General features: G+C 37.3%; 1 protein-coding gene across 2 annotated transcripts in view; it reads right to left on the reverse strand.

Annotated features, from left to right (window-relative positions):
* WDR72 (WD repeat domain 72) overlaps positions 1-13,783 on the reverse strand; it is a 205,612-nt gene that overhangs the window by 129,460 nt on the left and 62,369 nt on the right. For both annotated transcript variants that reach the window (XM_027123063.1, XM_027123064.1), the window contains exon 14: positions 3,101-3,303. In XM_027123063.1, coding sequence (XP_026978864.1) covers positions 3,101-3,303 — 203 coding nt within the window. The remainder of the gene's footprint in view (positions 1-3,100; positions 3,304-13,783) is intronic.

Below are 13,783 nucleotides of genomic sequence, written 5' to 3' on the forward strand. Positions count from 1 at the left end.
TGCACAAATTCAACTCCTTTGGCCTTTCTAATTGGACCCGTTTTTTAAATGTTTTATTGTATTTGTTGTTCTCTTTAAAACCTTCTCCTAAATCTATATGCACTCTTCAAATGCAAGAAGGAAAAGTGGACACAGCATCCTAATAAATGCAAAGTATTGCCAAACACAAAGAGCTCACCACACAGATATTACATGCTATTCTTCCTTTTAAACAGTTCATGCTACCATTCGAAAATATTTCACTTGTCTCTCACTGAAGTCCATACCAAAAAATTCTGAAACACAGAGTAACCCTACATTGTTCCAAATTTTACAGGCTTATTGTCCCTCATTTTTCCCAGCTCTGAAATAAGTGTGATTCCTCTTCTATAAATCTGATTTTTTTTCTTATGAAAACTAATGAAGCATTTTACTATATTAACAAAAAGGAGAATGGAGAATTTATAAGCATTCTTGAAATTTTATGCTTATCAAATTCATAAATAAAAGATTAAGATAAAACAATCTTAAAGGCTTAAGTCTAAGATGGTGAGAAGATATGCAGTACATAATTGGAGAAGATATAACTTAGGAGAAGCACAAATAAAAATAGCTCTACTCAACAGTAAGCTCAATAATAAGAGAAATAAAGTACATAGAACAAAGGAGGTGATAGTCTTGTCTAATTCAATTCTCCACCTCTGTAGAGAGTAAAAGTTGGAAATTGCAGTCATCTAAGGTAAAGGGCAGCAGCTAGGAAATGAAGTTGGAATCAGCCTAAGAGTAGGAAAGCAAGACCCCGGCATTTTATTGCCTCCTGGAGTCAAGAAAGAAACAAAATTATATAAAGAAAATGAAATCTATATATACTATTATCACTACCTAAAGGGTAGCTCTGAGGTCCTGCAAGAAACAGCAGTCAGTTTACCTTCTGGGAATTAAGCTAGTAAAATAGGTACTTGATGAATGAGATTTGCTCTTGCAGACCTTAGGCATATGACATGCACGAGTCAAGAGACATATCCAAGTTCTCATCCACTATTCTAGCATATAATTTCCACTATAAAATACAAATTCTATTGTGAAAGAAAAGCAACAAAGCCGCATTAAGATGGGAATGCTTGGCAGTCAGCTGGGCTCACTCACTGGGCTTTATTTACCCCAACTTTAAAATATGTAATAGAAGTGTGGTTCTGTCTCCCACTTTAGGAGACTAAGACCCTATCACTTTCAACTTCAGTTGTGAATGTTAAAAAATTTCATCATATTGATATAATTGTCCTTATAAAACATGACTTCCTGGGAATTCCCTGGTGGTCCAGTGGTTAGGACTCCGAGCTTCCACTGCAGGGGCCACAGATTGGAATCTAAGGTCCCACATGCCACACAGCATAGCCAAAAGAAAAAAAAACATGACTTCTTCTTTCAAGTTAAGAACATGAAAAACAGATTTGGAAAATCTAAAAACAATTAGACTAAATGAGAAAAGGAAAGAAAGGGAAAAAAAAGCTGCAGCCTAATCACTGGTTTTAACATCTGCAGGAGAAAGCATAAACAAAAGTAGCTGGCCTAAAGAGAGAAATCCAAAATTTAGAAATTTTTCAATGTATATCAGCCTTGACCAAGGGAGATAGTACCCCATGGACTGAAAGCACAGACTGCATTATCTTCTTAGAGCTCAGTGAATGAATACCCTGGGGCTCTGACTCCATGCCCATCAAGGAATCCTCTGCTAAAATTCCACCTCCCCGCTCTCCCTCATGCCCTGTAGCTTTGCTACTGTGAGACTGTGCTGAGCAATGAACTGCCATCATATTTATCATTATACATTAAAGAATTGTCATTCTAGTTTAAATATTCATTTCTTGGGTGTTTGGTTAGTATGACTCAGTTCTCAAAAGGTTGACAAACTCTGGCCTCACTGATAAAATCGAAATCTAGTCTTTAAACCAAAAAAGCTGAGGCTCATACGATGGTGGCCTCACCTCCACCCCCGCTGCAGCTTTGAGGCAGAGCTTAGCAGCCAATTGGCCTTACTTAAAAAATGACACATCCTTTTGCCTCTAACTACATACATACACATGAGATAAAATAAAGTCTTATTTAAAGTCCTTATTAATGTTACTTTGAGTCTTCATAATATCATTAAAATAACGGAAAATGTTAACAACATAAAAATCAGCTAAAATTTGACTTAGAAACCCCACTTCTGGAAATATATCCCATTAAATAACACTAAGTATTAAAAAAGAAAACTTTAGGTTCATAGTTGTGTTAGTCCTAAACTGAAGCATAAAAAACAATCCATATATTAAGCCATAGGAAAATAATTCATATCAGTATAGTATATGCACAGTATAGAGCATGATGCAGCCATTAAAAAGAAATAGACATTATTATGAAAATATGTTTACATAAAAAATACTACATTATATATATGCATATAAATGCCACAGTTGCAACCTGAGGAGGGGATAACTTGGAGGTGTAGATGACAGAAGAATGGAAGAATCCCTTAAAGAAGTCAGATTAAATTGCTATGTCATGTTTAGAACTGAAAAATAATCAAACTCATGCAAATTTCTGTGACACAGGTTAACATGGCTTGAGAAAATGAATATAAACTCCATCACTGTGTGTTAACTGAGGCCTGGAATCCTAAAGAGCTAGTGACCCTAGAGATGCTGAGTATACCAAAAGAATGGGCCAAACAACGATCCAGTTTTTCTGATGGTTTTGGGTTTACTTGTAATCAGCATTTTAAAAAGAGGTCAAATACCCAAGTGAAAAAAAAATTGATCCCGACCACAGAATATAATTTTCCCCCCTTTTCATTGAAAACCATCTAGAATTCAAGGATTAATATAAAACTGGCTCAATCTTGATAAGCCAGGACCTGTCTTATCAAAAAAGAATGCTATAGTCATTCAAAACTAATAATCACTCAAAAAGTTATCCTGATTCACCCAAGATCGCTTGGTAGGTACGTCTGGTAGATGTGATCATCTCTGAGTTCTTATCTTTGTACTGATATTTAATGGCCACATATTTATGAAAGCACTTTACTTCTTACTCAGGGTTGATAATGTTCTTCATGAGCAGCAGCTTGATTTGAACTTACCTTACATGAAGACTCCACCTGCAGACCAGGGCAAGGTATTGGCCCAAACTGGCAGGAGCTGGGGGACCTCTGTTCTACACTTTTGTGCTTACGTGTCTCTGAGGCAACTGGAAGTACAGATTCAGGCTTTAGAAGCTGTGAATCATCACAACAATTAAGAATAATCCTTGCTCTTTCTCCCGTTTCATGTCTTTCCAAAGTGCCTGGAAAACAAGATTAGAAATAAAAATTTGTGCAAAATATTTACCCCCAAATAATGAAAAGAAGAAACCACTTGTAACACAAAATCACAATTCTTTCAGTTATCATGCCTTACTATCTCCTTGCAACCAAAAAACAGCCTGGAGCTTTCTCTAAATTATTCAAATCATCATATTACAAAGGCTGAAATTATAGACTTGAAAAGCTCATCTTCTTCTTTGTGCTTTTTCGTCCACTGAAATCAACAGGGCATTCAATAGTCGTTAACAGTAAAATCTCATTATACAGTATGCAAGTGATCAATAACAAACAACTATGGAATATTTTAGTGCTGTCCCCTAGTGTTCCAACTTACAAACAACAGAGAATCCACAGTGCTTTGCTTGGGTTCCCAACCTTAAAATGTTTCTATTGGTAATACAGCATTTACGTGAATAGGGGAAATAAGAACAGAGATGCCCAAGTACCCTCAGCTTCAGGAATTCAGGCCACTCTAGGGTTTTGTTGCTGGTGGTGGTATTGCTGATATTGTTGCTGTTATATATTTTGGCTTTTATTTCTTATTTTATTCAGAGAGAAAAACATTATTTTGCCCTCTTCTCTGCCATTCTTGCAGTTTCAAATTTCAAAGTACTGGCAATTTCAATTTACAGTTAAAAGGAACAAGTATGAAATAGAGCAAAAGTATCAGAAAACAATTCACAGAGAGTGTTTTTATAAAATACAATGTTATGACACTCAGTGGAATCTTGGTAAGGCATCTCCCTGTGAACTGCTTTCCCTAGTCCCCTAGAGGGCATATTTCTGGCAAGTTATACCACACCACAGCAGCTCCACTACCATCCAGTGACCACAGCTATAACCTCTCCAGCAAGGTCAGGATCTTAGCCCTGGGGTTGGGGAGGTCTCTTCCTTGGGCAGCTATCTCAGCTCTAGGGTAATGGCTGCTCCTTAAATCTGCTATTCCTATACTCTTTAGTTTTCTTTAGTTCTTATTAACCTGTCCCTCCCACTGAAATTCTTTATGGTGGTTACTAATTTCTTAATGTTAAATGATCTCTGTTCAAATTACTATGTCATTTCTCTCTGCTGATTATATCCTGATTAATATTAATATATCACAGTAAATCACTTCTGATGCAGAATGTTCCTTTAAATATATTCCTGGAATTATGGAATTTACATGACTTCAGAGATATACTTAAATTGTTAGAGAGGGTCAATAGCAAGAACAGTAGTCCTAATGTAAATAGTAACCTAGGCGGCAGGGCAGACCCCAAGGAGGTCCAACACAGGATGCCTTTTTCAACTCTAATAAGCTGCCTTTGGCAAGAGACAGAATAGTCACTACTGCCTGATATTAAAGAAATATCAGAAACTGAAGGCTTACAAAACTGCTTAATTCAACTTCTAATTTCAGGGGATCTTTTCCTTTCCAAAGTGAACTCAATGATAATTAGGTTTTTTTTTTTTTCTTTTGCACTGTACTACATCAAGAATATGATTGAACTCACACCTACTCTTCATTTGGATCAATCTGAACATGATAAGGAAATATGCAGAGACATATGTGAGTTAAATATTATTGAAAGTGACAATACCATTCCCTCCCTCAAAGTAGACGTGCAAAAAATACCACAAAATCTACCCCAAGTAAAATATTCATTGTATAAAATATCATAAAAAAATCATAAATATCTTGCATTTTTTAGATGAGGTTTTATACAATTTGTTTTAATCCTAACTATACAATAGTACATTAGAGAATGGAAACAACCATAAGAGAGCTTAGAACAATTAACATGCTATGGGAAAATGAAGGAAAGATGTTACTGGCAAGTATTCCAAGCAGTTTTCACGGATCCAAAATTACGTATTCCTCAAAAAGCCAGTGCACAGAAACTTCAGAAGCAGCCAAGATCCCCTTTGCAGAGCCTAGGTCCATATTGACAATATTTCCATTTGTATGTCCTGCTTTCATCACTAATTCAAGCACCCCACAGCATCCCTAATCACATTTTCTTTTTTTACACCAGAACTTTCTCTGTGGCCCCCTTTGGAACCGTGTGCCTGGCTGTGGTCCTCTCTATCACCAAGGTTGACAGCCCTGAGACATCACTGCATGGTGGGTAAGAGCAGACTCAGCACCAGCCTGCCTTGCGCTTGAATCTTGGTTTTACCCTTACCTGTTGTGTGGTCTTGGGCAAGTCATTTCATTTCTGTGCCTCAGTTTCCTCATCTGTGCGATGGTGATATTAATCCTTCTTACCTCACTGGGTTACTATGAGAATTCGATTGAGTAGACATGTAAAACGTCTTAGAATAGGTTCTGGCACACAGTGGGTGCTGTGCCATATGACAGTCCTCCTCTGACGTCAGTGGGTTCTCACTCAGCCCCTCGTGAGCAGTTTAGCTCTGTGGCTCTGGGATCTGCCTGACACCAGGCCTGAGCTCACTGAGCATAAGATCAGCGTGGTCCCCCCACCTCCTACCTGAGACTCGAAACTCCTCCTTGCCTCTCAGGGTAGGTTATAATCAAAATCAGAGTGGGATTATACATTTGCCTTACTTTTTAATCCTCCTCAGTGAACCAGGCTGGAGTCTGGCCTAAATTAAAGGCTAGATAAATACTTCTTAATGGATTATATGACATCAGCAACCTGGCTAATGATTTTTCACGGTGGCTACACTTGGGATTAAATCCAAACTCCTTGACCCACAAGTCATATTCTCACCCCTGCTTCTTCCCATGTCATCCTCCCCTTGCTCACAAATTAGATTTTTTTTTTTTTTGAGAAAAGATCTTTGAAAATAAATTCTCTCCTGCTAGCTCCATCTTTCTCCTTAAGAATTAGCTTAAAACTTCACCTCCTCAGAGATGCTTTTCTAAAGTAAATTCTCCTCTGATGCATTGTTTTCTATCTCAGCTTCTTTACTTGGCAGAATTTAACACATTTGTAATTGGTATATTTTATCTGCTTACTTAAATGCAGAGCTGTCTCTCTACTCGATGCTAAATTCTTTTTGGCAAGTATGTATTCTATGAGCTTGGTACAAAGCAGAGCTCAATATGTGCTCATTGAATGAATAAAACAAATTTTACCCTTTTCTTGTAGCAGTGGAAGGAGGTGACTATGAAAGCATCAGAGCATGCCAAGGTCTCAGAAGAAAACACCAAATTATACCCATTATAAACTTCAACCCTAGAGCTCAGGAGGAGCCAACACTGGGAAAAGCAGCATTCACATGCCTGACGCCTGTCCCAGGTCTCAGCAGTGTGGCCAGGTCCTTCCTGATGTCCCAAGAATCTGGAACTGGAAACACAAGTAAGTCTCTCAATGACATATTTTAATTTGACCTGTGGAGTAGCCACTTGCTAGCTACCTAAATGGTCCTAATAAAGAGGGCACAGAGGAGATGTTTCTGTTTCCATCCAAACAGACATGAAAAGTTAACAAGTACAGTTCCAGATAGCAATCAGAGCAGAGAGACAAAGGCTTAAGCATTATCAGCAGATGAGTGAGGATTAAATCCCAATGAAAGAATGTCATTTTCAAGAGAGTTTGGAGGGAGATTTGTCAAGAGACCAGCATAAAACCTTTAGCAGTTTCTGCACATAGAGAGGAAAGGAGAGAAGGAAAATTCAGAAGCTGTTGTAAATCAGTATGTTGCTAAAATACAGTCATATTTTAAGTGCATTGGGATTGTCAATTATTTATAAGGCATCTATAGCTTTTTTGTTTTGTTTTTAAATAGGGCAAATAATCTACCTTGTAATGTGCCTGTAATGAAATCTGATTTTGAAGTATCAAGATATTTTAAAGCAAGACATTTACTAGGAAGGATGCTGCCTTCAATTGTGATAGAAAAACAAGGCAGAGGGTAAAGAGAATGCATTTAGATGATAAAATATCCCTGATATGTCATAGACTTGAATATCTACATAAAGAAAAGGAAGGAGTAGTAATATTCTACACTTGATTCCCTTCCACATGATCAGAAGTTGCTCCCTTGATTTTATTTCTTATAATCTTCCCATATTTTAAATACTTGCTATCTTCTATCTAAACAGTTTTTCAGCTCCCACTAATATGCGCTTTCCAAAATCAACAAAATTATCATAGCCTGCTACCAATTAATGAATAGCTTTAAATTACATATTTAAAAGCCCCAGCCAGATAAACTTTGCTCTACAACTTAACATCTAGATCAACTAAGTCTGTAGGAAAAGCAATAGCTGTAATCTCATAATGGACAGAAATGGTTAAAAAAGAAAACATAATCACTTGATGAATACATCTGCAAATAATGAGTAAATTAAGATTCAAAAACAATATGCAGATGGGTTAACTTTTTATCACATTGTACAGAAACATTTTATTTCCTTAAAAATTATATGTAAATAAATTTGAGACAGTAATTGATTTATTATAACTTATGGTGTTTTTCTTCAGAAGAACTCTGTAGAAATAGCATTACTACAGAAACATAAAATCCACCCAGCACAGTAAAATCACGTATTTTATAAACCAACAAATTTTAAACAATTTGCTTAACCAAAAATTTTTTCTCAAGTAAATATTGTGCTTATTATGGGATTGTGAAAAAATCAGAATTTGGTAAATAATTCCTATTATGTGATTAGTAATTAATATAAATTGTACTTATATGACTAAAGCTTAACATTAAGAACATGTGAGTGGACACATCATAGAGTTAGTCTTTTTTCTACATCAGGTAGGCATTTTCTAACTGAATCCACCACAATATTGGGCAGTAATTAAGAGGACAGTTATATTTGAAAGTGACTCTCTCTAAAAGAGAATAGGCCAAAATAATGGCCTCGCTACCAAATCTTGTAGTCAAATTAATAAAATCACCTTTCAACAAAACAGCTGACTGACAGCTGTAATCCAATTCCACATATCAAGGAATCTGACCACTGGGTCTGTTGTAAGATTTACCATTTATCTTCAGTTACACATGAAGTTCATTGCCTTGCTCGCAGAAGTGTATGGAGATCGACCTGGTGCCCCCTTCCTAACAAAACCATTTCATAGTTACTGCATCTTACTCCAGAAAATGTATAACTGATGGGGGTTCTGACCAGGGACAGGGGACCCTGGAGGTATCAAACTTAGCTAACTAGAAAATAAGGGAAAGGTGGGGATAGGTGATGGATCTGAAAACATTAAACGAGGCATGAAGACATGTACCTTCACTCCTAAATGTATTTGAATATAATAAATTCAGCTGTAAAATAGATTGCCAAGGAGGCAGCTCATTTTGCTCTATATAAAAGTCCTAATATGATAAACTCACAATTGGCTTCACATCAACCTTCTGTACCTTAAGGGTATGTAGAATACATTTTCACAAAGTCTCTGACCACCACGACCTTAACCCCAGCTCTGCCGCTGCCTCTGGCACATTCAAAGAAACACTGGGATTTATCAGCTGGGCCACCTCAACACTCACATGTAATTCTGATCACTGACCTCCAGAAAAACTGAATAAAGGAGTGGGGATGGGGTGGGGTGAAAGAAAAAAAAGGACCAAAATACATCGAGCTTTAAAGTTGTTGAGGTATAAGGATTACAAATAATGCATTAATTTTAAACAAATTTGAAAGTAGAGTTTTTTGGATAAGGTATTTACTTATTAAATATTCCTTCTTTTTAAACATATGCTAACACCATAGAAGCTACTATGAATAAATTTCAATTTTTAACCTCATTCTAAGACTTCATATAATTTTAAAACAAATTTAAGAAGTGAATGTTTATGGAGAAGTATTTCTATATTATGAGACAAAAAATATATTTAATTAAGTTTATAATTACCTATTATATACAAAACATTAAAATTGGACTGCCTCTAAGTATTGTAAAAGGCCATTCACTCTGTATTTTTGATTCTTTTACACCAGACATGCTTATTTTTTACTTCTAAAATATTTCAAAAATAGACTTTTTCCTTTCATTTTCTTGGTTGAAGGTTAAGTTACTTAGGGGATACAATATCCCTAGAGATTTGACTCTATCATTTATTCACTCTGTTGTCAGTTAATTTAATTAGGTATTTATTTGCTGAGTTGATCTGGAATTTTTCCTGGAAAAAGGAAGAGTATTGGACAAGGAAAAATCAGAGAACAGTCTCCTGAATAAAGATGCTGGCTGGGTGAGGGGTGAAGTCATATGGAAAGTCCCTTTTTTCTGGAGGGATATGGTGGTCATGGGAGGACAAAAACCTTTTGATTGCAATCAATTTCCCCTTGGTACATGGCAGTGGTTTCCTTTAGGCAAAGAATGCTCCAGCAGGCATGTCAGCACCAATTCTCAGTGTACCTTCACTATAATCCTGGCACCCCAGTGCCACTTGTACAATTTCATGCCATGTTTCTGTACCCAGTTACCCAAAAAGCTTCTCCTATTTCTTCATTCTTCCATTCTATGGGTTCATTTACCCATGGGGACCTCGAGACACTAACCTACCTGAACACCAATATGATAGGTAGAATTCTACGAATAACCCCCAATAACCCTCATCTTTTTGTGATTCCTTCCCCTGTGAATATGATGATAGCACTTCAGTGATTATGTTGTTACATGGCAAAAACTAACACTGCAGATATAATTAAGGTTTCTCCCTTAAAATAGGGAGATTATTCAGGTGGGCCAGGCCAAATTAGCAAGAGTTTTCTCTAGCTGGTGGAAGAGGGGGACTAGAGAGATTTAAAGCATAAGAAGGATGCAAAGTGCCATTGCTGGCTTTGAAGATAGAGGAAGCCACAGAGAAGAATCAGGGAGTGGCCTGGAGGAGCTGAGAGTGACAGCACCAACAGCCAGCAAGGACCTCATACCTACAACCATAAAGAACTAAATTCTGCCAAGGACTGAATGAGCTTGGAATTGAATTCTTTCTCAAAGCCTCCAGTTCAGAGCCCAGTTAGCTGAACCTTGAATTTGACCTTGTGAAACCCTAAGCGGAGAACCTAGCTGAGCTCACCTGGACTGACTTACATAACTGTGAGTTAATAAATGGGTATTGTTTTAAGTTGCTAAATTTGTGGTGATCTGTTACGCAGCAATAAGAAACTAATGCAGGTAGGACTTGTGGCAGTACTTTTACTTTGGACCACAGATGTAGACCTCAAGTTTTGTTGTTGTTGTTTTCACTATTTTACATGTGAAAGTCCTGCTTCTTAAGCAAAATAAATAACTAAATATATACATGCATAGTCATAAAAACAAATAAACGTGAAGGCTGGCTAGACATTCCATACTTTTTAATAATCCCCTTCTCCTACGTTCATACTCTGAGTATTAGAAACCAGGAGGAGATTCACTAAATAGCTGGGATTGAGCAATAATATACCACATCAAAAAAATGCCTTTTTAAAACTCTGAATTAGGCTTCCCTGGTGGCGCAGTGGTTGAGAGTCCGCCTGCCGATGCAGAGGACACGGGTTCCTGCCCTGGTCCGGGTAGATCCCACATGCCACGGAGCGGGGCCCGTGAGCCATGGCCGCTGAGCCTGTGCGTCTGGAGCCTGTGCTCCGCAACAGGAGAGGCCACAACAGTGAGAGGCCCGCGTACCGCGAAAAAAAAAAAAAAAAAAAAAAAAAAGCTCTGAATTATTTCAGAACGAATTATATGTAAGGTATGTTTTTTCTCCTCCTTTTTAACATCATCATCATCAAAACTGCCATTAGCTACCATTAATTAAGTACACTTTAATCTTTGCTTAGCACTTAATACACATCTTATTTAATTCTTAATGCAGGAAGGTACAAAAAAACAGAGGTTCAGAAAAGATAAGTTTCAGGGGATTTGCGTGTGCTGTGGTTGAGGAAGTGGTCAGGGAAGGTATTTTGACTAAAAGCTAGGAAAAGGCAAGAAGAATGCTGTGCAGTAAGGTACATTTCTACCACAGACCTTGAGGCTTGGCATCTTCAGGGCTAAGTTTAAAGTAAATCATGTTTGGTTGGCAATAAGGAGAAGAGAACTAAAGAAAGTGTTTGACTGGCAAGGTAGTCAGGAAAATTTTCAACAGGTCATGTAAAAGATGATAAAGATTCCAATCCATCTGGCCCTAAAGTATATTTTTAAATGTTTTTGGTACTTCTGAAATATACTATATAATTCCATGTTTTACTGGAGGCTTACAAAATAAATGTAGAACATAGCTTATCTTTCAAGTGATCCAAGTTCATTACTAGACACTTGACAATATTGAGGTTAAGAAGCAGTAATGCCCTTTGGAATTACTGATCAGGACTTTCATGGAATGGCTATTTAGTTTACTTATATAGCCAGTGGTCTTTGGTGTGTTCTTAACTCTATAGAACAATTTCCTTTTTCTTATTCTTTAACCAGAGCATTTTACCCTACTCTTCTCACCACCATCACTGTTTCTATAGTATATAATCCACTGCCACTTCCTCTAAGTGATTTGTATGTAGTTACATATGGCATCAACAATTGTCCTACCCAGTTCTGAATTAGAAAACATTAATGAAGCATTATTCAGCCTTAAAAAGAGAGGATATTCTGACACATGCTACAACATGGATGAACCTTGGTGACATTGTGCTAAGTGAGATAAGTCAATCACAAAAGGACAAATACTGTACTGATTCCATTTTTATGAGGTACCTAGCGTAGTCAGATTCAAATTCATAGAGACAGAAAGTAGATTGGTGTTTGCAAAGGGCTGAGGGGAGGGAGGAATGAAGACTTTTTTTAAATAGGTACAGAGTTTCATTTTTGGAAGATGGAAATGTTCCCAAGATGGTGAGGATGGTTGCACAACAATGTAAATGTGTTTAATTCCCCAGAACTATGCACTGAAAAATAGTTACAATTGTAAAATTTCTGTTATGTGTATCTTACCATACAAAAAAAGCATCTGTGTTGGTAAAATAGCCCAAGGAAAATACAAACAAAAGGAGAAGGACACTGAGAACAGACTCAGGAAACAATAGAGAAAGAGCATACACAAGTAGGATAACCTGGGAAAGAGGGGCTATTGGCCATCAGGAGAAGGCAGTATCATGTGAGGCTGAGGGTGGAGAGAGAAGAGAAGGACACTGATGACAGAGTGCAGACAAGTCAAGTACTTGCCATCCAGAGAATGACAACTGGACTTGGCAACGAGGTGACCTCAAGAACAGTTCCATTAGAATAGTGGAGGCAGAAGCCAGATTAAAATGTGTTAAATAAATGGGAGGCAAGAAAACAAAGACACAGAGTATACATGGCATTTTGTAGAAAGCTATCAAATACTTTGGGGAGAATAACAGAGAAAGATAACAGAAGCCCATAATTCCTTATTCAAAACATTTGAGGTACTTCCCTGGTGGTGCAGTGGTTAAGAATCTGCCTGCCAATGCAGGGGACACAGGTTCGAGCCCTGGTCCGGGAAGATCCCACATGCCGCAGAGCAATGAAGCTGGTGTGCCACAACTACTGAGCCTGTGCTCTAGATCCCGTGAGCCACAACTACTGAGCCCGCGTGCCACAACTAATGAAGCCCACGCACCTAGAGCCCGTGCTCCTCAACAAGAGAAGCCACCGCAATGAGAAGCCCACACACCGCAACGAAGAGTAGCCCCTGCTCGCCGCAACTAGAGAAAGCCCGCGCACAGCAACGAAGACTCAACGCAGCCAAAATAAAAAATAAAAAAATAAATTTATTTAAAAACAAACAAACAAACATTTGGGACCATAGTGTTTTAGAATTCAGGATTTTTCAGAGTTTGCAGAAAAAAGATGATGCGCAAATGCATATTGTAAAACAATTATAGCAGAGCCTGGAAGAGCAGACAGTAATCAAACGTGTCATATATGTGCAGCAAAAAGAGAATACTCACACTTCGTGGAATAAATAACCTCATGTGAATTAAGGTTTGGTTTTGTTGCCTTACCACAAACTAATAAAAAAAAACAAAAAACTTTTGTTTTCACAGCTTTTAAGTTTTAAATTGCGGCTAGAAGAACGTGGACCTTTATTCACAATAACTGATAGCCAGGAGGCCAGAGCTAACGAAAACGATATTTTCTGAAATAAGTTGGTAGGGTGCTCAGTTTTCTATAGTATAGGATATTGGATCATGCATTTGACCTCTCCTTATCTCTATTCAGATAAGCTAAGTCATCTAATTCTAAACTTCCAGTTTTGCTGATTGTTTTATTTATATATTATTAGATTATAATGTATTAAAGATTCTTTTAAATCTAGTATTTAAAGAAAGCAAAACTTGCTTTATAAAAATCATTGATGAGGGATAGTTTCATTAATAGGCCAAACTTGGGAAGGCAATCATGGATGGAAAAATGAAGATAAGAATATGTTTTAAAAATAACAGACATAAAATAAGAAACATGTAAAATGTGATAATCCTAACTAGACTTAAAACTGATGCTTCTGGAAGTAAGAGAAATGTGATGACCAAAGAAGGTTAACCTCCAGTGCAAATCA

The sequence above is a fragment of the Aethalodelphis obliquidens genome, unplaced genomic scaffold (assembly GCF_003676395.1).
Source record: "Aethalodelphis obliquidens isolate GAN/ISIS:26980383/991018 unplaced genomic scaffold, ASM367639v1 scaffold26, whole genome shotgun sequence".
Lineage (NCBI taxonomy): Eukaryota > Metazoa > Chordata > Mammalia > Artiodactyla > Delphinidae > Aethalodelphis > Aethalodelphis obliquidens.